Genomic DNA, 27,663 nt, shown 5'->3' with positions numbered 1-27,663 from the left:
CTAGTTTCCCCGATCCCAAAGGAGCGGAGTATGGATTTCTGCTTCGGTCCCATTGGCTGGCGCGCGTCGACGAGGCTCCCATTGGCCGCTGCGCGTTAGTTTCAACGACCGCCACCCCATGGCGCTGCGTGTCCGTCAGCGCGCCGATAACACGAAACTTTTAAGGTCAGAGCGGCGAGGAGAGGGCGCGCTCTGCCGTCGACGAAAATACGCTGCAGACGAAATAAGGGAGCGGAAGGATTGACGTGCTGCTTTCGGATTCACAACTCATAAGAAGTGCTTAGGTGTACCTCGAGCCTTTCTGCTACACCCACACGTACAGTGGGCTGCTGTATTATTAAAGTGACCCGTGCTCTCTCCTAGTTAGCAACACCCTAAGGAACCTTTCTTTTTACGGAAGGGATTTTCTGACGAGGATTAGGCTGGGGCCTACCAGGCCTTGCCTGCAGAGCTTATATATCGACCTGCGACAGCTGCACGAAGACCAACAAATTCTGTCTTGTCACCTATCATTGGGAGAGGGTAGCAAAATTTGTGCGAACATTGAGGTACACGCTGATCCAAAAGGGGCACAAAAGTGACTTTCAGCCTCCAGGAATTACTGCCCTCGCCTCTGGCTGCCGAGAAAATGCCGATGTCCTCCTTTCCAGCTGCAGTGCCGCCATGACCTGTCACCGCCCGTCTTCTCCCTGTCTTTTTTTTTTTTTTTTTTTGGGGGGGGGGAGATTATATGGCAGTTCAAGGAACTCTGGGCATGACACATGTTCACTCTTCTTGCTTCGTGTTCCATCCTTTGACGTTCTTATTGGGCAATGCCACAATTTTCTTGACTCCAGGGAGATAATAAGATGCTCTGGACTCAACAGGCTCTGCATTTCTTAGAAGGAAAGTTTATCGGGACGACTTTTAATATTTGCTCGACTTATTTACCCCGGCGACACTATCCGCCATCGGGGATATGAAGCCCACAACTGGCCAATGTGGAAGTCTTTGCCAGAGTTACTTAGTACAAGAGTTTAAAAAAATAGGTTCATTTAATTTTAGTATGGATTATTTGAATTTATCAGATTAATGTGACAGATCACGGTATCTATAAAATAGTAATTTTTATCACTAGATGTATTTTTGACATGGCAGATTGGTTGATCAGTTCTCTGTCCTTCACTGATCACAATGCGGAAGGAAGGAGGACTGTACAGTTTCGTTAACAATTTTTGATTGACGCAATCTCCGCCAAAATAAAGCAAAAATGGTTTAAGGTTTTTTTGTTTTTTTTTTCAGTCGGATAAATTTATTTGATTTTTCTTTCGGAAGAAAATTATGATACTAATTTTTTCTGGCTTCTAAAAAGCTGCAAATACGTGCACGTGATTTATGGGCAACATCCTCTATATTTCTTCTTCCTCCCCAGTCCAGTTTCAATGTCGAGCAATTGTGTTTTTCTTTTTCTTTTATTAAAAATATATGTGACGCTGTAGCAAAATATTGATTGCGTAGTCTTCTGACATCATAATGAACCGCCTAACTAAAAAAAAAAAAAATACATTTTGGGGGTGTCAGTGTTCCTTTAAATCACGATTTAAAACATGATTTAAACCGTGATTCTAATCATTATGACTTTAATTTTCTGCCCTGCTTGGTACTGAAGCACCCTACGCTTCGTTTCACCGAGCGAGCTTTAGCTAAGCCTTTGCTTTGCTAAAGTGGGAGGAGTTTTCCCTGCACTCTTAACCTGTCACGTGTTTCCCTCCGACGCGCTCATTGGTTCACTGGTACCGTCTTTGCCGTTCGCCAAGTTACGGCGTAATGTCAGACTCGGGCTGCCAGACCTCACTGCTTCGTCGGGTGACAATGATTGGGCCGTCCGTGATCGGCGGGACACGTCGTTCTACCTCAAAAGATAGGCGAGGAGCGCACATACGGTGACTCGAGTATGCATAGATTGCACGTGACATCCTCAGCGGCCATGCTAGTATTTTATGCGCCGCGAGCGTTCGGTTCACCGTGTTAGTTTCACACCGCACAAGTTGTAGTTCGAAGAAACCAGTAAGTAGAAATACCTGTCAGTACCCAGCAAAGGAGACACAATGTGTGATAGTGATCACCACACCGCTCTTTTCGCTTGTCGTTTCGTCTGTGTTATCTGAGCTCAATGTGAAGTTTATGCCATTGGCTTATAATGTCGTTACGGGTGAGCTAACGGTGCCAGGAGAAAGGAAAAACGACTTGAGAGATAACCCGAAGCCCTTTTCTGAGATATCCCCTTCCAGAATCTGGCTGTTTCCCATGCTGCGTTCGAGTGAGAGATACGGTGTAGATAATTTCGTCCTGTTTCCAGGAGCTGCGATTAGCACGCGTCGAGGGCTGACGGAAAGCGCCTCGGAGGTGATCACATGGTCCTGAGTAGCGTATCATTCCGAGCACAGTCAGCTCAGACGCATCCTGTGTTGAGTAGCGGCGCCACGAACCGGTGCCCAAACACCCGACTGCTTGTTTTGGCCATGCGTTGAGGTGGTGGCATTTTTCGGTTCCTAGGAAAACTTGGAACGGAGATGAAAAAGAGTGAAAAAAAGTAAGAGATACAGAAAAAAGAAGACAGCGTGCGTCTCAAACTCAACTGTTAAGTTTTATTTCGTTCACACGGTGTACTCCCTCTTCCCTTAATCGCCATTAAACCTTTTGCTAACTTGCACTCTGGTGGCGAAGAAGGAAGAGCAGCGGAGCTGTACTATGTGCCGCCATCTATGAGCGACGGCAGCAACCTGACAACCGGCACGTCGGTTGTCTGGTTGCCGCCGTCGTTCATAGATGGCGGTAGTTGTCCAGAGGGTTGTGTCGAGATTTATTTGTCCACGGACACGAAACTGGGGAAACCAGCCCCTAACAGCTCCGCTGTAAAATTCCGACCATCCGCGCACAAAGTCCTTGCCTTGCAGAACCTGTCGCGTGAAATGGAAGAGAGCGAGAGAGAAAGAAGGCTGCGCATTTGCTCGCGTGCCCTCCTCCTCGTCGCCTCCGGTCGCTTCTGTGTACGCAGACTTGCCGGCATTTCTTTTTGCGCCGCGCACGTCGGTGCACGTTTTGCAATAGGTCTATTCCGTCCGTATCTCATGCTTTTCTTTTTTATTTTTTTTCCACCCCAGTCTCGGAGTGCATTTTTGTCGTAGCAAGTTTTTTTCTTTTACCTATTCCAGTGAATTTTGGGAAGTAAAGGCAGCACGCGAAGACAAGCGCCAATCTAACCGACAAGCTTCCCAGGAAACAGAACTTGGAGATAGCAACGCCTCTTTTTCTCGCTCACCTCTCAATGCAGACGTTAGTTGTTCTCTTTCGTGCTCGGGGACGGAGGGCGGGTCCACATTTACTTATATTATTCATCTTTTAATTGTACTTTAAATGTCCTTTAATTGCCAAGATTAAAATGGGGAATGAATATTAATAGAAAGTTGAATACTTAAGTCTCATTCCAGTTTTGAAAAATGACTGGATTTTGCTCAGTAGGCACTTTCTAATCGATTTTCACGACCTCATTTGCACGGATGAATAAGTGGACGGATGGATGAATACAACTGAACCCTTTGAATTGAGTGGCGGCTTGCCCCACCTAGGCCAGGGTATCTGATAACAACACATTCACTGCTGGTATTCATGCCATGTATTGATGCTGCCATCTTTGCTACAGTTCATTGCAGGACTGGGTAGGCCCTATTCTTCTCATGTGTTTCAGCCTATGTATGTGACCCTTTTTCTCAGTATCTGCTAGGGTTAGAGGTAGAGGATTCATGTTGGTATCATTGTATTTAGCTTTCTGTGTTCTCTTTACTGAACCAGATTTATTGTTATATATATTTTAGTTCTTTTTTGCTTTTGTTTTTACTGGACCCTCCTAATTTTAATGCCAAAATAGACAATAAACAGCGTGTTAAACAAAATTGCCTTGATTAATTTCCATAATTCTAGTTCAGTAGATTCCCCCTTGTGTTGTCTTGTTAGTGGAAAAAAATAATACTTCTAGTTTTTATGGTTTCAGAGAAAAAGGGTCAAATGTCGCAAAAAAATGATGTTTTGAGATAATTGACTTTGAAGTGAAAAAAGGCGCTTTATTATAAACTTTCACTCTAGAAATGCATGCTGATGTATCTGTTCGGTAGCCACCTGCCAGGTTGTCACCTCCATAGTCAATATTTAGTTTCTTTGTTTGCTGTCTTGCTTTTTGGGCTTCTTTTGTGACGAGCTGTGTAGCCCTGTCTGCCAAGTAAAGTCGTCGCCGGACAACGTCCCGCAACCACTGCACCATGAATCATCCTGGTAAAACGCCAAGTAGAGGCTCGAAGTTGTGCGTTTTGACGTCTCTCTAATCAGTGTGTCCAACAGCACTTTTCACAGTTCAGAAAGCAGGTGCAGGCGACACCAGCTCTTAGTGCTGCTTTTTCAACCAGCTGCAAGTCCCCACCACACACTTTTCACACCCAGCTTTCGGCGACGGTACAAGACGGAAGCTCGATGTCAATCAGTGCACAGTTGCAGTCACTAAAGGGACACTGACAGGGTATTTATGCTTGCCGAGGTTTTTAGTTGTACGTGACATATGAGAGCTCAACTACCCAGAACAGAATTTGCGGCTCGAAAATCGGTTTCTTTCCGCCCGAAAACCGCCGATCAAGAACTGGCCGGTTCGAGTCTCGCTCACTCTCTTTTTCGCGGTCACGGGCCATTTTCTAAGGTATCGATGCGACCACCAAATTTAATCAAAGTCGTGGGTCACTGAAGGCACACACTCAATATTAAAAATAGAAACAAATATGAAACCCATTTTTTGTGGCTTCTAAAAAGCTGTAAATACGTTGATTGAAAAAAAAGTTCCACAGACAACCGGAAGCATTCTGTGCGTTCGTCGTTTCGCGTATCGTGGGACTCGCGGGGACGGCGATGGCAGCGGACGACGGGCGTGGGACCTCTATTTCAGAACTGTCGTTCGTTTTACCGGCGAATTCTGTCTACCGTTAAATGAGAAATTTGGGACTGATCAAAAGAATCGGTATTCATCCCGTACGACACGCCCGGCCACCAAGCCTATTTGCACGAAGACGTCGCCGAGCCGTCGCTCCCCTCTCGGGGCTGAAGACATCGCTCGCGCAAACGTCAAGCACGACGTGTCTACTTCGAGTTGAATATGCACGCGTGCGATTTCTTTACTAGGTGCGAATGTCCCCAAAGCGTGGTGCTTCCCGACTTCGACCCGGGAGTGCTTTTGCTAGAGAAAAATCGACAGCAAACTTTCCAACTTCTAGTTTACCGGCTGAACTATTACTAGGGAAAGAGATCCACCAAAAAATAGATGCCCCAGTAGCTCAGTGGCGAAGACGTCCGGTTCACACACGGTAGGACCGGGTTCGATCCCCCGTGAAACTTTATTATTTTTTTTTCAAACATTTTCTGATGTTTACATAGCTTTTTCTTTTTTTTACAATCATCACTGAAGAAACAAGCAAAAAATAACAAACAAATGTTGTGGACGATACTTCGCTGAATTAAATGGTATGGGATTTCCGTTTTGACACCTGCGAACCCAATGTAATCACTTTCCACAAAATGCAAGGAGCATATAAATCAGGTAGCGTCCGCTTTCCGAGGTGCCCGTATCTGTTCTACAAGAATTGCAGCCAGCCATTGGTCCCGATCCCGTTGATCTTTCGGAAACTCTGTCACACAATGCCACTTTTTTTCGGATGCAGGACATGTGAGCCAGCTCTTCACGCAACATCTTGGGTGTATTCTTTTCGGAGCCGATCATGGAAATTCACCACGGGCACTCACTACTCATCTCCAACTCTTCAATGTACAAAACAACTCATCTTGAGTACAGAACAACGAGCGGAACAAACATAACTGCAAAAGAATCGCACGCCGCATGTCGTGTCGTCTGCTACGGAGAGGAGAGAAAAAAAAGAAAAACGCACGGTCGGGTGTAGCCACGTGACTTCCGCCACTCACTCTCTTCTCTCCACTTGTCCGACCTCCGTCGGGTTTCGGTTTCGGTTTCGAGCAGTTGCGTCTTTTGGCTTTATTAAAAAAATACGCTACTCTGTGGCAAAATATTAATTGGGTAGTCCCCCGACACCATAATGAAACGCCTGGCAAAAAATGAAAAAAAAAAAAAATTTTGGGGGGTGTCAGTGTCCCTTTAAACACTTGCCTTGAGCTCTTCAAAGCGTGCTGCCGAGTGCGACAGCTTCGAAGAAGACACACACGTGGTAGCCACTGCGTCAGGCATCAGAGTGCGTTGCGGGGACTCGGCGGCATAAGAAATTGACCTATGCCGACTACTCTGGAAGCGACGCTTTTAAAATATCTTCTTCGTCTTCGTCATTTTTAACATTCCAAATCTAGTGTTAAAGTAAACAATAAATTACCTTGCCGTGGAAGCATGCCGAAGCAGAAGCAAAAGTATGCGCGTCGCGACTGACACCGGCAGTGTCTGAGGATTTATGGGGCTAAAAAAAATAAAAGCTAGACAGCTTTTTGCTGTTGCTGGATGAGCAATAAACATTCCGCTAAACCTAGTAAAAATCTGCGTTTTTTTACGTTTTTTTTTTTTTTTTACAACATAGGGGAGATACAAATTGTGCTTAGTGTAAAGGGGGTGTGGTTGGTCACCACCTAGGTTTCGGAAAAGGTCATTTTTCCTGTAGATAAATCGCGCACGCTCAAATTACACAGTCAGCATTGTTCAGGAAAGAGTGAATGCCGTAGAGTAGGGTTAATGTAGAGGAGGAAACTACCAATCAAGACAAGAGAGCTTTGTGGGTGGGGTTTGTCCCATTTCTCTTAAATTGCAACAGACAGATATAAATACCTTGGCATTCATATAACCTATAACCTCTCGTGGCAGCATCACATTAACTATGCAACAGTTAAAGCCAATTGAATGCTCGGGTATATAAAGATGAAAGCCGTTTACAACTCCCTGTAACGCCAAATTAGAGCGCAGCTCTTGAGGAGGATTGAGTAGGGAAGGGTACTGTGGGGGGAGGAGGAGGGAAGGTTATTGAGGGGAAGGTAGACCCCTCCTCCTTCTCATCCTCCTCCCCTCATTCTTTAATATGCTCCGGGGGGGGGGGGAAGGGTCACCTGACCTGGGGCCCTAATCTGGACACTTGGCGGAAAAGTCGGCGAGAAATTCGGCGGCTATGATTGGCCGGCGCCAAGTTCAAGTGTGGCGTTGGCCAATCGCGGCCGCCAAATTTCTCGCCATCGTTTTCGCCGAGCGTCCAGCTTAGGGCCCCTGGAGGGAGGGGGTGTCACGTGACTTCGGGGGGGAGGGGGGGGGGCGGGAGGGGGGGGTCACGTGACTTTGGGGTGACCTTGGGGGGTCAAGTGACCTCGCGGTTACCCCGACAGCGACGCCGCTCAAGCCGGGAACGGGCCCCTAAGAGCTGCGCTAAAAGAAAAACTTCTTTCTTCTGTCGTCATCACTAAAAAAACAGTTGTATGTTACATACAACTGTTTGCTTGAACTTTGAATATGCTTCATCCATTTGGGATCCTGGCCACATCATGCTAATCAGTAACTTGGAAGCTGTGCAGAATCGGATCCGTCGGCTTTTTTCTTTCAGATTATCAGTGCATTGCCAGCATAACTAACATGAAATCATCTCTTAATCCCCCCTCCCTCTCCACTCGCAGAAAACTATCTCGCTTCTGTCTTTTTCATGAGATTTATCATCATAATCAATTGCTTAGATCATGCTTGATAAAACCTGCTTTCTTTACTTCACAGTGTCTTGACCATTGTCATAAAGTAGACATATCTGATCAAAACACAGTAACCTACTGATATTTTTTATTCCACCAGCCATGAATGGAAACGCTTGCCTCCCTTTTTAGTAAGCATATCAAGGATGGTGATCGCTTTTGCGATGCTCTTAGTAATCACATGAAATTAAGCTGCAGCTTCCAGCTGGAAATGAAGATTTCCAGCCGCATTTTTGGTTAAATTATACAGCAGCAGCTGGAAATCCTGTTTACAGATGGAAATGGATGCTGCTCATGCTGGAAATCAGAAATTCCAGCTTGAAAGTACATGATCCACCTGAAAGTTTCTTGGCTAGATGAGGAAAAGTCTAATTTCCAGCAAGAAATTTGTCCATTTCTGGGTGGAAACAGCCTGGAATTTGGCTGGTAAAATAGATTTCCAGCTCCAGCCGTAGTCGATTTCCCGTTCCATAACACAGCCTGGACTGGAAGCATTTCTATGTGGTATAATATTTTTCATATGAAAGTCCAATGTTCCTTTCATCTATAATATTTTATGTTGATTATAGTGTGCTTGTCTTTATTTATATAAATTGTTTTGTCCCCTCTATAATGCTCTTGCCCTGAGGGTAAAATAAATGAATAAATACTATATTGTTGATGCTTGAGCTATTTGGTAGACCCTAGTGAAGGCCTGTCTAATATATAGCGCTGCCTCAGCATGTGACAGCGCTGGAAATAGCACGAGACAGCTCTGGAAATAGAGCTGACCTTGCCGACGCAGTGCTGTCTTGGCGGTGTGTTAGCCATAAAGCGTCGAATCATTGCTAAGCTCTGTTATGTTCCCGCAGGATGGCGACCACTTGGACAGCAATGCCATCAAGGACTCGAAGCCGGCCGACCGGAGGGTGGACGAGCAGCTGCCTCCCCTGGCGCGCAAGCGTGCCGAGCGGGAGAGGCCGCCCTCGAAGGAGGATGACAAGGAGGCCAAGGGGCCCGCCATGCAGGCGGTGCTGGTGCCCCCCCGCAACCCGGACGGCCCCGGGGAGCTCGGGCGCCCCGTGGTGCTCAGTGGGCTCACGGAGGAGCAGGAGAAGCGGGTCAAGAAGGGCTGGGACCAGAACGCCTTCAACCAGTACATCAGCGACATGATCTCCCTGCACCGCTCCCTGCCGGACGTCCGGGACAGCGAGTGAGCCACTTTCCCCCTTCGCCTTGCGTCAGACCACGGCTGGGCTAGATTGAAGAGGCGCGCTGTCTTATGCCCTTCATGTGGGCTGTAGCTTCTCCCTGGCACGGCAGCTTGGCAGAATCGCTGCGAACTCAGGCCCCCTACGGCGGTTTAACTTTTTCTAAGGAGGCTCCCCAACCTCGCTGTGTAGGCCTCCTCCTCGCTCCATGGTCGAATTGGAGGAACTTTCCGACTGGTCAGATCTAGAGCCCCTCAACGTTTTTGTGTTTGCTGTGTAAGTAGCGTCTAATGCACCAGTGCACGAGGCCTGTGTCTTGAGCGACCCTTGGAAGCAAATGGCGGCGCAACACTGAAATGAGCAGCCCTTGGAAATGAATGGCGGCGGAGCATCCGCTTGTGGCAGCTGTCTTGTGTGCAGGGGCGGACGCAGGTATTTCCAGAGGGGAGGGTCAGCGTATATGTTTAAAAACACTTCCCCCCCCCCTGTTTCCCCACCCTAAATTTTTACACATACAAAATTCAAGAGGGCGGTTAGGACATCCAAACCTCTCCTCTGTATTCCACTGCTTGTGCATTTCCACAGCAATGGTTGGCGGTACTTGAAAGCGTGAATTTTATCGAGGAACTTAATTAGACCTACAGGCCAATGAGGCCGCTTGCCTGCAGGGAGCTTTGTAGGACAACTCTTTCTCTTCGTCTTCTTAAAAAAACAATTTTCCAAGAACAAATGTTTATTTATCGTAAGCGAAAAATACTTGAATTATCACACTTTTAAAAGGAGTACATTGGCACACATTTTCAATCCCTGTGGACATAACAGACGACCAGGGCAGTTCAGGCAGTATTGGGAAGAGCAGCATGGTCGCACCCCCATGCGACTAGAGAAGATCCAATTGCTCCTAAGCGAGAACAGAGGCCGTAAGAAAATCCGCTTTCTATCCCGGCTGTGGTTGGGCCAACACTTCCCGTAGGAGGTATTTGCAGATGGTCACAGCCAAGTTCGCAGCCGATGGGCTGGAGCCGACGAGCGTGACTCGACGTTGTGTTTTCACGGTGCTTTTGCAACGTGCATTCCACATCGTCAAGGCCGCCAATCTTGGCAGCCAATAGATGGATCGGCTCGTTCTGAGCACTGTGCCATGAGCAGCACACTCCAATATGGGCGTCCGGTGAATACTCCGTGTAGAAGTCTCGCTTTATATGCTAGCGAAGCCAAAGTTACAAGCGTGCTGCCCCGAACGACGCAGTCAGCGTCCCTACACGGATGCTGACTGCTCGGATGTGCTTGCACTTAAAGGGAAACTGAGGACATGCAGATAACAATGCTTATGCATAGTTCCTGATTTTTTGTGTCACTTATTGGAGGCAAACACGGGGCACTGTGGACACGAGCGCTACTTGAGCGTTCCGCCGGGACTCTGCACTGATTGAGCAGAGGCCGAATGCAGCACTCGTTTTTAATCTGTGCTTCGTGCTGGCCTTCAGTAGGTGACAGAAACAGAAAATACACCAGCGGAGCCTTGCTGTCTAGAAGGCCTTGCTCGGGCACATCTCCTCATAGTAGAGGGGCAGACCGATGCTCGATTTCGCTTCCTTCGTTTGTCCATTCATACCTGGGGGGTATTTTGTTTGCACCGTTTAGATTCCCGCAATATTTGGGGGTAGGATATAGTCTGCCGCTTTCTACCCAGGTGGAAATTAGCCTAGCTGGAACTGGATTGTGGAACTGCATGGATCTGCATATTTGCTGTTTGATCCAGCTGGATCCAAGTGCAAAGGACCTAATTGGTACAGTTAGTTTCATAATCGAGCTTCAGCGAAGTGATCTTTTTCTGGGTATGAGTTTAAATGAGGGCAGAATTTGCCGATTGGAAAACCACGCTTTCAAATCAAAAGTTGCAAATTTGCCGGAGCGCTCATTTTTTCGCCGGGAGTTCATCCTTCTCGCCATAAACGTAAATTTTGAAATTTTTGTGTTTCTCTTTGGGGGAGCCCATCTCATGCGTGGTTGTTTGCTTGCAGGTGTAAAGAGGAGAAGTACCTGAAGAAGCTTCCCCCCACGAGCGTGATTGTGTGCTTCCACAATGAAGCGTGGAGCGTGCTCCTGCGAACGGTGCACAGCATCCTGGACCGGTCGCCCGATCCCCTGCTCCGAGAGATCATCCTCGTCGACGATTTCTCCGACATGCGTGAGTGGCCGTCGTTGAGCGCACCGTCCCTGTTTGCGTCGTCTGGACGAGAGCACTAAAGGGGCTACACTTCAGAGTACCAACACTTTGGCCATTTAGGTGCCTAAAATCGTGGTTCGAAGTTTTCTCGACCGTTGTCTGAATTTACAGGAAACACTTTTCCGGGCTTGAAATTTTGAAACGGTCTGCAACAGAGTAAAACTATATTGCCCGAGCTTCGCAACACTGTATCTAAAGCTCAGAAAGTTGCATTTTACAATCCTAACAGTCGGCAATGGTGCCCGATCTGCGCCAAGCACCAGTATTTGGTGCTCGAAGAGTGCTGCTCCTCCTGAACCTCAGTTCAAGAGGTGTGCTCGCACAGTGGTGAGAACGAAGACGCAAGATGGGAACGGCTATTGCGTAGCCGTTTGTGGACCAATCCTCGGATATCCTCTAACGACGTAAATCTGTGCAGGCAGTAGAAACTGCTGTCGAGCCCCGATTTTACAGTTTTAGGGATTAAAGCCTGTCACATTGATAGCAGAAAAGTGTAGCATCCAATAAGTTACCCATTTTTGTGCGCAGCGCACCTGAAGAGCCAGCTGGAGGACTACGTGGCCCACCTGTCCAAGGTGAAGATAGTCCGTGCCCAGAAGAGGGAGGGCCTGATTCGGGCGAGGCTGCTGGGGGCCGCTGCGGCCACAGCCCCCGTGCTCACCTACCTCGACTCGCACTGCGAGTGCACTGAGGGTGAGCAACCTTCTCTCACTCTTTCTGGAGAGGAAGGCAATGCGTGCAAGTTGAGCTGCGATTTAGAAACCTTATCAGTCCATGGTAGTGGACTGATTAAGGTTTTTCGGGCACAACTTTTCGGGCACAAAGCGGTCAGAGTCCTTGCCAAACATGCAAAACATGCTCGCACTTTGTGGTCAGATTATTTGTGGCGGACACATACATAATTGGTGCAGCCATTGCTTGATGGCTCACGCTTTTGGAAAGCAATTTGTGGATGAAAAACCAGATTTTTTTAAATGTACTTTTTGGCTTTCTCAGTTAGCACTCCTGAACCATGGGACTGCAACATCTCTGGTTGAAATGCAATTTGAGATGCTGGATGGTTCTCAAGGAGGGCACTGCCATCGCAACTAAAAAGACGGAAGTTTACTTGAAATAAGCACGTATTGATGCTAGTAGCAGGCATTCCCGTACATGGGTGTCCTTGGAGCTTACCTTGAGCTTGTGTCAGGACTCACCAGGGTACCACATAGGCTTAGTTTATCTTATATGCTGATGGGGGGAGGAGAGGTACGAAAGTTTATGCATGAGTGTCAGGTTATGCGCAAGTCGAGTGATACATTCACTGTGCTTGAATGGCCAGAATGGCTTTTGTTGCGGTCCGTCGTAAGGTGAAATGCAATATAGTCTTCACAAACATTTACAATAACCTTTAAATAAACCTCTGCTATTATTTACACTTTTATGCTATTGCTGATTAAAACGCTAAACTTCTGCCCCGTAAATGCTTCGATTTTAGAGACTGGGGCACACTGTTTCGGCTTGTTGTCCAAAACATGGCATTCTCTGAGTATGTGTCCTTCGACAATCTACCACCTGCATTGTGGTAGATGTCGAAGAATGAATGAAAGGCCATCTTTTGAATGAAGACAAGCTGCAGCTGTATTCGACAATCTCCATAATTGAAGCTAAGACGTCTACGGGACAGGATTGTGGTGTCTTACTCAGCAATGGCAAAAAAGTATAGATTATAGTGGAGACTTTTTTTTTAAAGATGGTTAAATGTTTGTGAAGAGCGTAGCAGTACTCTGCTCAAATGTCATTAACAATATACGGTATACTTCGGGAGGAACATATTAGTAGGCATAACTTTCATAGCTCCCCTCTCACTTTGAAATGTAACAAAGCTGTCTGCGATAAAAATGCAAAGTGGTTTTATAAGTAGTACCACTAACTTTCAAGTTGTACCTCTTAACCGCAAGTGCTTCCCCAAGTAATCTTGCAACAGGCATCACTTTCAAGTAGTTCCGCCGTGATAAGTGACACCACTCGAACTACAAGTGGCGTCACTTGGGCTGCAGGCGATGCCACTCGAGCAGTGGCGTACCTACTTGTTTTTGAGTGGGAAGGGGGGGGGGGGGGGGGGGGGGGGGGGGCCAACCAGACCACCCCGCCCATGCGCTCGAGCTAAACGTGCATGGCCGCGCATTCCCCTCTTTGACGGTTCTCCGTCCTTGCAGGGTGGTTGGAGCCACTACTGGACCGGATAGCGCGCAACTCCACAACGGTGGTGTGCCCCGTGATCGACGTGATCAGCGACAGCACCTTTGAGTACCACTACCGGGACTCCGGGGGAGTGAACGTGGGGGGCTTCGACTGGAACCTCCAGTTCAGCTGGCACGCCGTCCCCGAGAGGGAGCGCAAGCGGAGGCTGCACTCATGGGACCCCGTCTGGTGAGTCCGGTGGGCTGTGTCCCACAAACGTCCACGGGAGATCAGGGGGAGCGTCGGGATGTCCCGAAAGTGTCCGCAGAACTATGTGTGCTGTCGGAGATGCAGTGTGTAGTGTGGATCGAGGTTGAAAATATTTTACTTAGCCGGCCCCGGAGCAGCACGTTCGGTTGCCGTAGCTATGCTGCTCAGCAGAGCCGTGTGAGGGGTGGCTAACCTCCGTCCACTCCAGGTCTCCCACCATGGCCGGTGGCCTGTTCTCCATCGACAAGGCCTTCTTTGAGAAGCTGGGCACCTACGACAGTGGCTTTGACATCTGGGGGGGGAGAGAACCTCGAGCTGTCCTTCAAGGTGAGCAAACCCACTTCTGCATGCTCTGCTGCTACCGTTGCACTCCAGAAACTGTTATCCTTGGATGCAGAGCCTACTATATGGCACGTCCTGGTCCCTTTGTTTTCAGAGGAACATATCTCGACATTGCGAAGAGGGTAGAAAGAGAAAGCTTTCGTTGTAAATGGGCTGGCGAGGTGCTGGTCATTGTGGAATTGTCGGAGAAGTTCTCTTTGAAGTCTGGCACAATTGTTTTCGCAGCCAGGCTGAAAACATCTCTCCAGTTTTATGTTCTCTCTTGTTCGTCGCACCCTCCTACCCTCCCCATCCACATGGAGTGGATCCAGCAATGTTTCCTTATTCATGGAAAGCATGGAGGAAACAAGAAGGAAGTTTTCCCCCTTTTGTAGCGTGAGCTACACTGGCCGAGGTTGGGTAGTTTCGTGTGGCTAGCAAAGAGCTGTGCTGCGCAAGTGCGAGGAGCAGTGACGTCACACGGCTCGCAGCTGGTGTGCCGGAGAGGCCGCGCACGCCTCGCTGGTATGCGCATTCCAGAGGAGTGACGTCATAGCTGCGGCAGACGCACTTGCGCTGCCGCGTGCCCAGCTCTGCGCCTCCGTTGCGCAGTAGCCAAGTCTGACGCTGCACCGGTGCCGCTTGATAGCGCCTCTCATTTTGTGCGCATAAGCTCACGCTACGTATATCCTGGCATAGCCGAGCTAAGCCACCGCAATTTTTTTGGTTATGTCTTTGCCATAGTAATGGTACGCTCTATGACTATCTTGAATTTAGAGATAATAAATAGCATGCGGGGAAAAGTAAAACCTGGGTATTTCAAAAATGTGTTTTATTTGGGTCGCTCCAAAACTGCCGAAGCTCCTCTTTAGTTCTCAAACTTCAAATTTTATACATCCGACAGTTTATTTTCGAACTGACTTTTCATTCGCCGTTCCCTACTAACCATGCAAATCAATCAATCATTGAACTGATTAAGTGGTTGAATGGTTAGCTGCACAAGATCACTGTGCTTTTTGGGCTCACTGGGTCAGTGGTGTAGACAGGAAATTTTTTTTTGGAGGGAAGGGGTGGCTGGGCTGTCCATGACTTGGGGGGGGGGGGGTCAAAATGCATGTGTACACTCTAGGATTGGCTGGATTTCGGCGAGGGCTGAAGCCCCATAAGCCTTCACCCTGGCTACACCACTGCACTGGATGTTCCAAAGGACTCGGATGTTTACGACACTTGATTGGCCTTTCCCCTATCTCGCTCTGTGCAGACGTGGATGTGCGGTGGCACCCTAGAGATTGTTCCCTGCTCGCACGTGGGGCACATCTTCCGCAAGCGAAGCCCGTACAAGTGGCGGTCCGGTGTCAACGTCCTGCGCCGCAACTCTGTGCGCCTGGCCGAGGTGTGGCTCGACGAGTACGCCAAGTACTACTACCAACGCATCGGACAAGACTTGGTAAGTGCTGCCACCGAAGAACACCCACCATCTTTGGGGAACGGAAGGCTTTCTAACGAAACTCCGAATCCCAGATATTCGTCGGTCCGTTCGTCTCTTCGTCGGCACGTTTTCCCGTTAATTGTTTTCTGACCACGCTCGTAGAGTGTCGATCTTCCGTGATCGATGGGTGCGGAAAACCCGTTTCGAAATTTTCTCAGAGCTCCCGCGCTCGCTGCACCGTCTCATAGGCACTTTGAAGTCTACTGTCTTGGTTTCTGCGTTTTTCTTTCTTTTTTTTTTGCGTGGAAGCAATTTTTAAGTCGAGCGTGAAACCAGCAACACATCATTGTTGTCTGACAGCCATTTATGGGTCGGACGTGCGCTCGCAAGCGCAACTTTTTTTGCAAATCCTTCGTCGATTTTCTTAACTGGGGCACCAGCGGTGGGTTTGATGATGAAGCCAGATTGTTACATTTCAGTCACGAGGGTTGACTCGATTCTTTTTAGCTCGCAATTTGTTGGAGCTAAAACTCTTGTTTTTGAGAAGCTTTTTGTTGCAAAAATGAGAAGCATTTAATATAGTTTGAATTTTTCGGGCCGCTTTTTTTTTTTCAAGATACAGTCGATTTTCAATACAGGTTCCAGGAAGTGACACACTTTAGTTTGAAATATCAGAAGTGTGAATTATCAGAAATTCATCTAAATATGATGTGAGGCATAGTAGCGATTCGCTATAGGAATATCTCTGCTTGAGAAGCAGATTTTTTCACTTTCCTCTACACAGGCCTATTTAAAAGCAGGCCCACACATAAAACATTGGTGAAGTTCAAAGCAAATAGTAGTTTTGGCAGAATATTTTCTAATCCAATATCGAAAACCATTGTACCGTGCTGAAACGAAAATTCAGCTGAACTCGTAACGATTGTTCCCAACCTTCTGTTTGTTTACTTCTAAGCTCAGTTAGTTTTAATATAACTATATCTATTAACTGTGGCCTCTGAAAGTACAACGCCTATGTTGGGGTGGCATGTAAATGACAGATTTGGCATAAAATGAAACCTAAAGAGACATCCAGCTATCCTAATCGAGGGAATTTATAGATCTGCTTGCTATATAGAAAATATTCTTCCTTTAATCTCAAATTAAACCCCCTAAAAAAAAGAAAGAAAAACAGTCATAAATAATGAAAGCAGATTGTCAGGACAGTTCTGCTTGCATAATCGCAGCGGGTTAGTCCCATCGAGTGCACTTCTCACTGAGCACTCGCGAATGCGAAAAAGCAACGACCACAAGCTTTGTGGGCATTGCTTTCCCGCAGTACACGGGTGTTCGGCGAGAAGCGCACTCAACGGGGCTAACCCGCTGCGAACAAACAGTATGAATTTAGCGAAAACGCTGTTTGAATTAAGCAGTTTATAAATGCATCGAGAACATAACGGGACAACCAAAGTTTTTAGGGGCAAAGCTCCTCAAGGTTTAGCCTTGTCCAACCGTCCGTCCGTCCTGCGTCCGTGTTCACATGAAAAGAAAAAATGTTTGCGCAGTCGACAGGATTCGAACCTGTGCGGGGAGACTCCAATGGATTTCTAGTCCATCCCCTTAACCACTCGGCTACGAGTGCGGGACGAGTAGGGGGCTCTGAGATGTGGTAGTAACTCAAAAGCTGGGGTTTCTGTAATGGTTGAAACGTTGCATGGAGCCGCTCAACGTCTATACAGGACAGGGCGTTGCGGTCAAATGCGTATATAATCGCGTTAAATGCATTGGCTCAGCGTTTATAGACGAGAGGGCGCTGCGGTCAAATGCTCAAATGCGTATATAACGAAGTTCCATACCACACATTCTCTTTCTGACATGGACCGTTGACTTAAGCGGAGGAGATGCATTCCCACGGCTTCTAGCGGATCCAAGCTAATCCGCTAGAAGAACCACTGGCTCTGTAGAAGGGTATGCACTTGGGCTAGTTGGTGATACATGTTTGTGAGGGTAAGCACTCTGTGTTGTTCGTTTTTTTTACTCCTCCATTGTTTTTAGCGCTTTTACCCTCACAAACACTGGCTCTGCATTTCACCGTCCATAAAGCAGTAATAATGAAGTCGAAACGCAACCCAAAACTCAGCACTACCTATGAGCAATAAAAAAAAAATCAGCACCATCAGTATTACCTATGAACGATAAAATCAGTATCATCAGCACCACCAGAGTTTCCGAGAAAGGAGCGTGAATTTTCTGACAATGTGGGGGAAGTGGCCTTCTCGTGCCAGTTGGTTCTTGAGCCGCCGAGGGTACTCTAGCTTGGGTCCGGCGCCTTCTGCAGGGAGACTTTGGGGACGTGAGTCCTCGCAAGGCGCTGAGGAAGCAGCTCAAGTGCCGTTCCTTCGACTGGTACGTGCGCACCATCTACCCGGAGCTCTTCGTGCCAGGAGATGCCGTCGCTTCGGGAGAGGTGAGTCTCCCACATCTTACTGCCCTGCGACGAAAAGATTGCCTACCCGAACGCTCGTAATTTACTTTTTCGACGCTGCAAGCTTCCCAGTGTCTGTATTCCACTCGGCAGTCTTTGAGACGTGCAAGTCACGGCGGTGTACCCACCGACAAGGTGGGAACGGGGCCTGGTCCGATACGCATACCAGTGCAGTCCGTCTGGCTCGATGGCCTCACTGTGCAACCAACGCAGAGCGCAAACTCGTCTGCTCTTTTGCAGGGGTTGTGGTGATGTCAGAACGCCGAGCTCCAATTGGCTCCGATTGAAGGATAGTGGGTAGATCTCAAAGCAAGCTGCATTGAGATCTACCCACTATCCTTCATTCGGAGCCTATCGGAGCTCGGCGTTCTGATGCCACCACGACCCTTACAAAAGAAGCAGACGAACTTGCGCTCCGCATAGAAGCCCATGGTCTCCCATGGAAAACAACACTAAAAATACGACTGGATGCTTCGCCCAGAACGCTTGACGGCGCTCCGTTTCGATTACACTGGTAGAACTGGGCCCCACGTTGTTGTCGCCTAAAGTAGTATAAAATGCGCAGCAAAGAATTGATAGCGCTACATTTGGAGAAAAAAAGCACAGCGACAAGTACAGTGGACTCCTCTTAAACGGAACTCGAAGGGACAGAAAAATTTGTTCCGTTTATCAGAAGTTTCATTAAAGCAAAGCACATAAAATGAGTGAAATATGACTTTATTTCACAAGCATGATGTCCAGCTAATGTAGCTGACTAGAAAAAAGAGGTAATGGTAGTTTGTTTTGCATTTTGTAATCGCTTTTTGACGAAGTAGGTGTGCATGCCTTGGAGGTTGCGCAGAAATTCCGCACAGCCTTCAGATTCAAAGTAGCGCTGCAAGAGAGCAACAGCCTCCCTCGCTGTGCAGTCTGGCACTGCAGCAGGACCGGGGTCATTGCATTCCACGTCATCTTCACTGGAGCTTGAGGCCTCCTCACCTTGAACTTCAGCTACCAGCTCTTCAATGCTCTCTTCACGACACGTGGTGACGTTTGCATCTAACGTTTCATAATCTTGTCGTGTGAAAGAAGTGGAAGATACCAGCTGACCGAAAAGGATGTCAGCATCAGCCGCATCAGCATCAGCAGTATCCCCTTCCTCCTCTGGAATGACTTCTTGTCTTGCGAAGCCAGCGTGGTGAAAGCATCTGTGCACGGTTGAGACTTTAACTTGCTCCCAGGCATAGGTCAGCATGTGAAGTGCCGAAAGCAAGTTCACACTATAATCTTTCCCGCTGTCTGCACAAAGAAGCATTCGGTGGAGTAGCTGGCGGCGGTAGTAGACTTTCAGGTTCTGAATAACGCCTTGGTTCATTGGCTGGATTACTGCAGTTGCGTTCGGTGGCATGAACTCAAGGATGATGGACTTAAGCCCATCCACTTCACCATGGGCGGGGCAGTTGTCTACAATAAAGACAACTTTCCTGCCCTCACGGGTAAATCTCGCATCCTGTTCTCGCAGCCAGGTTTCGAAAATCGTTTGCGTCATCCACGCTTTTCTGTTTGCATAATAAGTGACGGGCAGCTCCCGGATGCCTTTACTACACACAGAGGAGTGGCGCCCACTGGATACGTTGTCCTGCTGCTTCTTTTGTCCTCGTAGTTTTCCACGCTCTGCTTTTCTTTGCTGCTTTCTTCGACTTTGCAGTACCACACCCTTGAAACAACGAGGGTTTTGCGCTTTTCCCACTACCACCAGCCTCAACTTATCACTGCCGTCCATATTGGCACCAACCAGCACTGTGATGCGCTCTTTACTCCGCTTACCCCCAGTACAAGTTTCCCCTTTGAAGGTGAGAGTCTTGGTCGGGAGCGCCTTGTAGAACAGTCCCAGCTCGTCGGCGTTGTACACATCTCGTGCTTCAAAGGTTTGCAGAATTTCCTGCAACCGCCCCTGCTGCCAGTTGCTACAAAGGTTTCTGTTGACTGCTGCACCTTCCCCAGAAATAGTCTTAAAGACTAGGCCGTGGCGCTTTTTAAAACGGCTGAGCCAACCGTCGCTCATTTTGAAGTTATCTATTCCCAACTGAGACGCAATCTCTCCAGCCTTTTCTTCGAGGATGGGGCCGCTGATCGGGAAATTAGCACTTCGCGCGCGCTTAAACCAGAGAAAAAGGACGTTCTCTATTTCCTCAAAAGGCGTCTTTCGCATCCTCCTTCGGTCGGTGGCAAAGCTTCCGCGCTTTACAGCGTCTTGAATCTTTTCTTTGTCCTTTGATATCCTTGAGAGTGTAGACTTCGGGATATCGAACTTCCTTGCGATCTCCGTCTTCGAGAGGTCACCACGATCCAGCTCTTGAAGGATCTTCATTTTCGTAGCAAGCGAGATCGCTTGGTGCGGCCGCTTTTTTACCGCTTCCATCACAACACGGCAAGCGGACGCTGGTTTGCGTACTCGATGGTAAACGTGACGCGCAACAGACGAGGCGCTAACCCTAATGGCGGTAGAAAGACTGGATTGGATTGCCTTAATATAATGGCTTGGATGGATGGATGAATGGCTGTACCGTACCCTTTGTAACGAGCGGCACCTCGCGTCACCTAGCCTAACATTTCGTCAACTTTTTTTTTTTATATATTAATATTTGTATAAATTTTGTTCTAACACAACCCCTTTCCCTTTAAAGTGTCCTCAGTCTTGGCTATTGCGTACTCCATGGTTGTGAGACTGCTGTAGCTATTTCCGATGTCCGCGGTCGCCATGGGTAGTTTCGGTTTCGGTCCCGTTTAACCGAAGTAAGCAAAAAGGGGGGTTCCGATTACCCGAAGAACTTATCATTAAATACATAGGAAACCAACCGAAACAACCTTTAGAGTTCCGTTTATCCGAATTTTCCGTTTAAGCGAGTTTCGTTTAATGGGAGTCCACTGTATATGAGCATGTTTTATTTTTATTAAATTGATGCAAACAATGCGGAAGGGACAGGAACATGGTCCACCACCTTTCATTCTTCACATAGCTTAACGGCAGACAACACTGACACTTTGTTTGTGTTCGCTCAAATGTTGCGTTTTCATTAATTCAATGTTGCATCACGAGACAATAGTGTGCGCTACTGGCATCATTCAAAAACCGCCTGAATGCCATGTTTTCTTATTTTTTTATGATTTCACTCTCCACATCATGGTAAATTTTATGAGACATATTTAAAAAAAACACACTAATCTTTAAAAAAATATATTTATTTTTCAAAAGAAAATGTTTTTTTTATAGGTCATTTATGACATATTTTCTAATTATTACACTAAGGTGGTACACATTTATTAGATTCATCGATTCAGAGTTTCTTACTGGGCTGTTTACAAGCATGTTCTGGAAAGCTTTTCCCTCTCTTTTCAGAGTTTATCTTTTTGTTGCAACAAAATGCTTTCACCATGATATCACCCTTGTATCTGGAGTTTGGATCTAAATGTATAGTTTAGGGTTAAACACGTGCTTCATAAATCAGAGAATGCAACAAAACTAATAGTTCTGAAGAATTTTAACTGCAAATTTTTTTAAATTGGCAAAGACTTCAATGATTTGTTGCTAATCATCATCAAAGTAGTAAATTCAAGTTGCAGTAACTTTTTTTGGATTGGGAGCTAAAAATGTATGTAAAATTTTGTTACACTGCCTACTGTTTGTAGAGTAGAATGTGCAGACATACTTTGTGCCATAGATTTTGATAGGGGTATTTTGGAAAAGCTGGGTAGAAACATATGTGATGAAGTTGAGGATTTCTTGGAAACTATTATAGATAGAAAAATAATGAGCTTGCAATAATGTAATAACAGTTGAAGGAGAAATGACAGAAAAAGTATCAAGACAAGGCTCTCCCCTTGGCGGACTAAATAGTGCCCCATCCGGAGTTGTAAGAGGGCCACGGGTGAACAGGCAAACCCTGCAAAAGCTCCACCCGACCATTAATCCATCCCGTCAGCGACAAATTTGTCGTGCACCCACATCCTACAGAAGTACTCAAGACCCCGCCTTTCGGCGGGGCACGGCTATGGGCGTCCCCTCTCCCGAAAGCAAAAGTGAAAAAGAAAATGCGGCCTGCACATTGACGCGTTTCCGTACCGCGCAGGAAGGCTTCTTCTGGCAGCACCGAATCCCCTTTCATTCCGCTTGCACAGAAACGGTACACTACTCGCGGCATTGCGTGACATCGGGCGATTAATCCGCGTGCCAGTGAAAAGATGTCGCGGAAATCCAAAATTTCTCGCTCTGTGCAATTTTGCGCGCTACGGTCTTGACTATGCCACTGACGCGACGTGAGTGGCAGGGAGTTGTTTCTCTGTCATCCCGCCTTCGGCGTGGGTTTCCCGCCCTCAACAATGCTTGGGCGATTTACGAGCCTCGACTGCGCACGGCATGGGAGAAGACGAGGAGCGCATGCCGAAGGCCGGGCTCTCAAAAGCGTTTTCCTCTTGTCGGCGATACGGAAATTCAGCCGCCGATAGGTATTTTTCCTAGCTGTGCCTGCTTCTCCCTTCAACCCTTTGACGGTCGTCACCGTACATGTACGGCGGTGATTACAGGTTTTTAAATGCCCGCCTTAACGCCAAACTGCATGCACCACGGCAGACTATTTGTTACGTCTTTGGTGAACGATAAGCGCTACTTCGCACATTGTTTCACATTTCTGGGCCATTTATAGTTTTTAAATTAGACGCGCCACGCACGTGATGCTCACTTCGCATACCGGCAGCTCTGGCGGTACAGCCAATGGGAGCACTGGCTGTTCAAATTCAGACTTCCGACGCTTTTTGAAATTAAATTTAGAGGACGGGAGCTCATTGGCCTGACGGAGAAGTTCCGTAAAGTACCTCCGGTTAGGAATCCGAAGCCGCTGGAACGTCGCGGAAACGGATGCACCAAAGCGAAACCGAATGAAAAAGTGACAACTTTTCGCCTTCAATATTTTCATCCAACGCTTCTTAGCCCAAACAGCTTGCAAACATGCTCTACGTGCTCCGGCTACATAATTGAGAAGAAAACCTTCACATTGACCCTTTCTTTCCTGCTCCTCTGCAAACAAAATCGAATTGCCGGGAAACGTGTCTCGGGGGAAAAAATAGCCCGTTGAAAGGTTAATAAATAGTGTCACAAGGCCAATTTTGGGGATGCAAATAAATGTTCAACGAGACAAACTTGCGCCTACAAACTTAAAACAGGGATGGTACCGCGCGTCCCGTGTAGGCAACGGTATGCACGGCATGTCTGGGAATGTTCCGAACCAGAATGTGTGAGAATAGTCTGGAGCTTTCGGAAGAGCAGACATTGGTAAAAGAAGGAACGAAGCGGGATTCGAATCGCGTTCTTCCGCTCGGCAGCAGAAAACGTGGTTCGAACTCCACCACACATGGTGCAGTGGAGGATAGCGCGAGCGTTGCCTCTGTCCAGGTACGCAACAAGGGCGAGGGGGGCCACACCTGCTTGGACAGCCCTGCCAGCCGGGACAACATGCACAAGGCTGTGGGCATGTACCCGTGCCACGGACAGGGAGGAAACCAGGTGATTCCCTCTTTTTTCCAATCTTCGGATGCTCGTTTAAACCTCTTCCAGCAAACCAGGCTTTTTACGGTGAATGGGTTGGCATGCTGCTGGCTTTTGATAGGTATTGTGATGGTACGTACCGGTCATACGTTCTGGAGGTTTTTTGCTTTATTAAGGCGGGAGCCTTATATGTCTCATCATTCAATCGACCTTCAAGGTCCTCGAGCGAAAACACGTCGGCGATACGAAAAGTATGAAAACACGTCGGCGACACAAAAGGTACCAAAACGAAAGGTACAAATGAAACGACCCAAAAGAGTTTCGTCAGTCTTCGGGGGTTCGCTATCACGTTTACATCGGCGTTTGGGCTTTCGCCTTCAAGTCGTCTTAGGGATAGCGTAAGAGACCCTGTGAATTTTTTGCAGCAAAGCCATTACGTGCTAGGATGTGGGAAAAAATGCATCCGCGGATGTTGACAAAAAACTCCTCATTGGTCATGGCAAGTATGAATAAATAAAAATAAAAAGAGGGGCAAAGAGCGTGAGTCAGCCTTCCTTGGCATTATTAGATAGTGAGATCCTGATCCCTTGTTATCATCTGTAATCATCCTCGAGGTCGCCCTAGAAGTCGTCCTTGAGGTCGTCCTTGAGGTCTTCCTAGACATTGTCCTCGATGTCGTACTAGCAGTCATCCTTGAGGTCGTCCTCTAGGCGTTGTCCTTGAGGTCGTTCTAGAAGTCGTCCTTGAGGTCGTCTTAGGTGTCGTCCTCGAGGTCGTCCTAGACATCGTCCTCGAGGTCGTCCTGGAGGCCGTCTGAGAGGTCACGCTAGCCGTCGTCCTTTAGACGTCGTCCTGGAGGTTGTCCTAGAAGTCATCCTGGACGTCATCCTCTAGGTCATCCTAGAAGTCGTCCTTGAGGTCGTCCTAGACGTCGTCCTCAAGGTCGTTCGTCGTCCTCTAGGCTAGGCATCACCTAAAGGTACATCCTAGAAGTCGTCCTTGAGGTCATTCTAGATGTCGTCCTCTAGGCATTGTCCTAGACGTAGCACCAATAACAGCTTCGCTGGTTTTCCATCTTGACATAAAGTGGAGGGGCTCTACAATCTTTTTTGTAGCTCTCTAGGCCTACCTGCTTTGCGAAGACTAAAAATGAAAGCTGCTTACAACTCCCTGTAACGCCGAATTAGAACGCAGCTCTTGAGGAGGAAGAAGGAAGGGCACCGAGGGGAGCGTATACCCCTCCTCCCTCCTCCTCGCTACTCCTCCCTCCGTGTGGTGTCGGCGTAACTGTGAGGTCACGTGAGCCTTGTGACCTCACGGGGGTCACGTGACTTCACGGTTACGGCGATGCCGACGCCGCTCAAGCTGAAAACGGGCGCCTAATTAAGAGCTGAGCAATCTTTCAGCCTTTCCACTCTGGTGAAGAAGGAAGACCAGCGAAGCTGTACTATGGTGGTAATGAAGTAATGGCCGGCCGCAAGTCGGCAAGCCAGAGTGGAAAGGCTAGACAGCTACCGCCATCTATGAGCGACGTGGCAACCAGGCAGTTGGCAAGCTGGTTGTCTGTTTGCTGCCGTCGCTCATAGGTGGTGGTAGCTGTCCAAAGTTTTCTGTCATTTGTTTGCTGAAGGACAAGATACTGGGGAAGCTAACCCTTAACCTATTAACCTATTCGATACCGTGCGCGTCGCGCGCTGCCGGGTCTTTTGTATTGCATGTTTTTCCCCCAAAAACAGAACCACACTAGGCGTGACTATTCTGCTTGTATAATAAGCTTTTACAGTAAAACTCAGTGCAGAAAACAAGGATACATGCTTATTTACATGCTTAAGTTGTTTGTTCAAGTCTTTAAATAAATAGGCCCTTTCCAATTCTTCCTCGTATGAAAGATCTTGAAGCACTCCATCTTCAGTCGCTTAGGCGTCGCACAACCAGTGCGCTCTTGTTGTGATTCGGACTTGGAAGTGCTGTCGGAATCGCTCCCGTCGTCGACAGAAGGCTCAGAAAACTCATTATCCTCACCAGACTCAGGTCCCGTCGTCATTGCCGAAAAGGCCACACCGTACACTGGACGCTGTCATCTTCTCCAAGCACGCAGCGGTCGAGCGGGAAAAACGACACACAAAAGAACAAGCTCAAACAAACAGAGTGAACAAAATGACCCTCGCCATCTGTTGGCAGTGTATCTAACTACCCTACCCCAAGTCTACATAGCGCGCCATCTCTGAATGGCTCTTTAAAACAGAAATTCATGCAGACTGGCGAATCGCCGGCTTTGGCAGTATGGCCCCTGACGGCACGCCTGGCGATTCACCGGCTTTGGCGGCAAATGGGTTAACAGCTATTCTGTAAAATGGCACAGATTGTCTGCGTATGTGTCCCACTTTTATATAAAATGCACAATCCAAGTCTCTTACCCTTTCATCATTTGCACCGAGGAGAGGAAATTCAAGGAACCAGTTTGATCGGCACATAACAGACTATCCTCACTCCAGAGTGTGACCTCTAGCAGAGTACGGTGCAAGGGGTTGCCTCAGCACTGGTGTACAATGGCACTCCGTGAAGCAGGTAGATCATTATAAAACCATAAAACGACAAAGTCAAGATGAGTAAAACCCCTTCCACTGCAGCCTTTTTCGCAACATTCTTGCAAGGTGCCCAAACTAGCCCGAGCTGTCACCGCCCAGAGGAGGGCTTTGCAGCTGTTGGAGAAGAGGGGGTGGTCGATGTGGATTTTGGATGGGTTTTCGGACGATAAGACGGCCAGGGACTGCCATACATCGGTGGTCGTGAGGGGTGCGAGTTTGACGTGATTAGTTGTAGCGTGTTGCAGGCAGAGTGGCGGGACGAGCTCCGTCCGCAGAACGCTCTGCTTGCCACGATTGGAGGCTCAGTCCTCTCCAGCATTTGCCCTGCTAAAGTGGAAAGGGTGGAAGGCTGTGTGAGAGGAGTTTGTTCTGCTTTTCTCTACAAGCTATAGTCGGTGGCAGAGTTCAGCTAGGGGAAACTTCTCTGTCCGTTTTAGCAGAGCGAACACTGGAGAGGAGGCGACTTTCTCACCAGTGTTCGCTCTGCTAAACTGGAAAGGGGTGGGAGGAGCTTCCCCTGAACTTTTTACTTGTCACCGACTATAGTAACCTAAGGCTTAAAAAGAGTGAAGACACCTAAGCACTTCTTGTGTGTTGTGAATACGAAAGCATGAATGTCCAATGGAATGCCGCGGAGTGACCCGCGAAGTTTTGTGGCGCAAGTATTGTTTTTGAGTTGTGGCAGACGCACCGGTGACATTGTGGATGCTAGAGGCGGCGCCATATTCATCGGCGGCGAGATGAGCAGGAGCACCACCGACGATGTGGATGATGGAGGCGACGACATGTTGTTCAGCGGCGAGATGAGCAGCAGCTTTCGAGCACGCGCCAACGTGTTCGTTTTAACCGGCACGGGGTCTGTAGTAGCGTGGGGTTGCGGCGGTTAGATTTATCGATGTGCTGGCGGCACGGCCACGCAGCACCATTTGGCGGCGGTAGTTAAACTGACGCGTGCAGCAGCCAATGGGAGCCTCGTCGCCGCGTGCGTGCCAATGGGACCTTTGGGATCAGGGAAACTAGATGCTGTTTTCGCGCTTCAAACTGATGACGTCGGCTTGCTCCATGGCACAGTTAATGCTTTCGCATTAATAGGAGGATGAAATGTACCATAGTTACTCGCATAATGAACGCTCCCCCCACAACGGGTACCAATATTTGGACTTCTTAGAGCGTAGCTCTTAGGCGCTTGTTTCTGGTTTGAGCGGCGTCACCATCGGCGTAACCGCACGTTGCATTGTGGGACGTTTCCTATAATGACGTCACATATGACGTCACGAGGGTCACTAGAGCCACAAGTGACGTCGCAAAGGTCACTCGTGAAGGTCACGACTTTCACGTGACCTTCACTCGTGAAGGTCACAAGGCCTTCGCATGTAACGTCACGAGAGAGGAGGGAAGGAGCGGTAAAGAGAGAAGTGGGGGAAGAGGAGGGGAGCAGATTGAGAGGAGGAGGATGAGGAGAGGAAGAGGAGGAGGGGCATACCCTGCTCTGCTCCTCCTCAAGAGCTGCGCTCTAATTCGGCAGTACAGGGAGTTGTAAACGTCTTTTTTTTTGTTTTCCTCGTGTAATGAACGCGCCTCCAATTTTCGGCTCTGCGAGAATTGTATCCAACTTAGCTAGCCACCAGGCCCACCAAGCCAATTTTCTTTTGCTGCCAAGCGGTCAGGCCAAGTCAAGCCAAGCCAAGTCGCTCCGGTAATGACCGCAAGTGCGTAGCTGCGGAAGTAATCA

General features: G+C 48.1%; 2 protein-coding genes across 2 annotated transcripts in view; one reads left to right on the top strand and one right to left on the bottom strand.

Moving 5' to 3' along the window:
• Nucleotides 1-27,663, top strand: part of LOC8029078 (putative polypeptide N-acetylgalactosaminyltransferase 9) — a 139,547-nt gene that overhangs the window by 104,498 nt on the left and 7,386 nt on the right. Inside the window, 9 exon segments of the mRNA XM_040500216.2 lie at nt 8,607-8,947; nt 10,970-11,136; nt 11,704-11,868; nt 13,374-13,587; nt 13,817-13,904; nt 13,906-13,935; nt 15,191-15,376; nt 17,676-17,804; nt 23,251-23,361. Coding sequence (XP_040356150.1) covers nt 8,607-8,947; nt 10,970-11,136; nt 11,704-11,868; nt 13,374-13,587; nt 13,817-13,904; nt 13,906-13,935; nt 15,191-15,376; nt 17,676-17,804; nt 23,251-23,361 — 1,431 coding nt within the window.
• Nucleotides 18,524-20,413, bottom strand: LOC121046212 (tigger transposable element-derived protein 4-like). The gene has a single exon (XM_042293076.1). It carries the CDS (start codon nt 20,221-20,223, stop codon nt 18,577-18,579), a length of 1,647 nt encoding a protein of 548 aa, XP_042149010.1. The 5' UTR covers nt 20,224-20,413; the 3' UTR covers nt 18,524-18,576.

Source organism: Ixodes scapularis, unplaced genomic scaffold, assembly GCF_016920785.2.
Source record: "Ixodes scapularis isolate PalLabHiFi unplaced genomic scaffold, ASM1692078v2 PGA_scaffold43__4_contigs__length_2004386, whole genome shotgun sequence".
Classification (NCBI taxonomy): Eukaryota; Metazoa; Arthropoda; class Arachnida; order Ixodida; family Ixodidae; genus Ixodes; species Ixodes scapularis.
The sequence above is the reverse complement of the archived record's forward strand: the minus strand, read 5'-3'. Positions and strand labels throughout refer to the sequence as shown.

Bases quoted from the DNA above. Each gene is read 5' to 3' on its own strand.
- LOC121046212 (XM_042293076.1), bottom strand. From the start codon at position 20,223: ATGGAAGCGGTAAAAAAGCGGCCGCACCAAGCGATCTCGCTTGCTACG.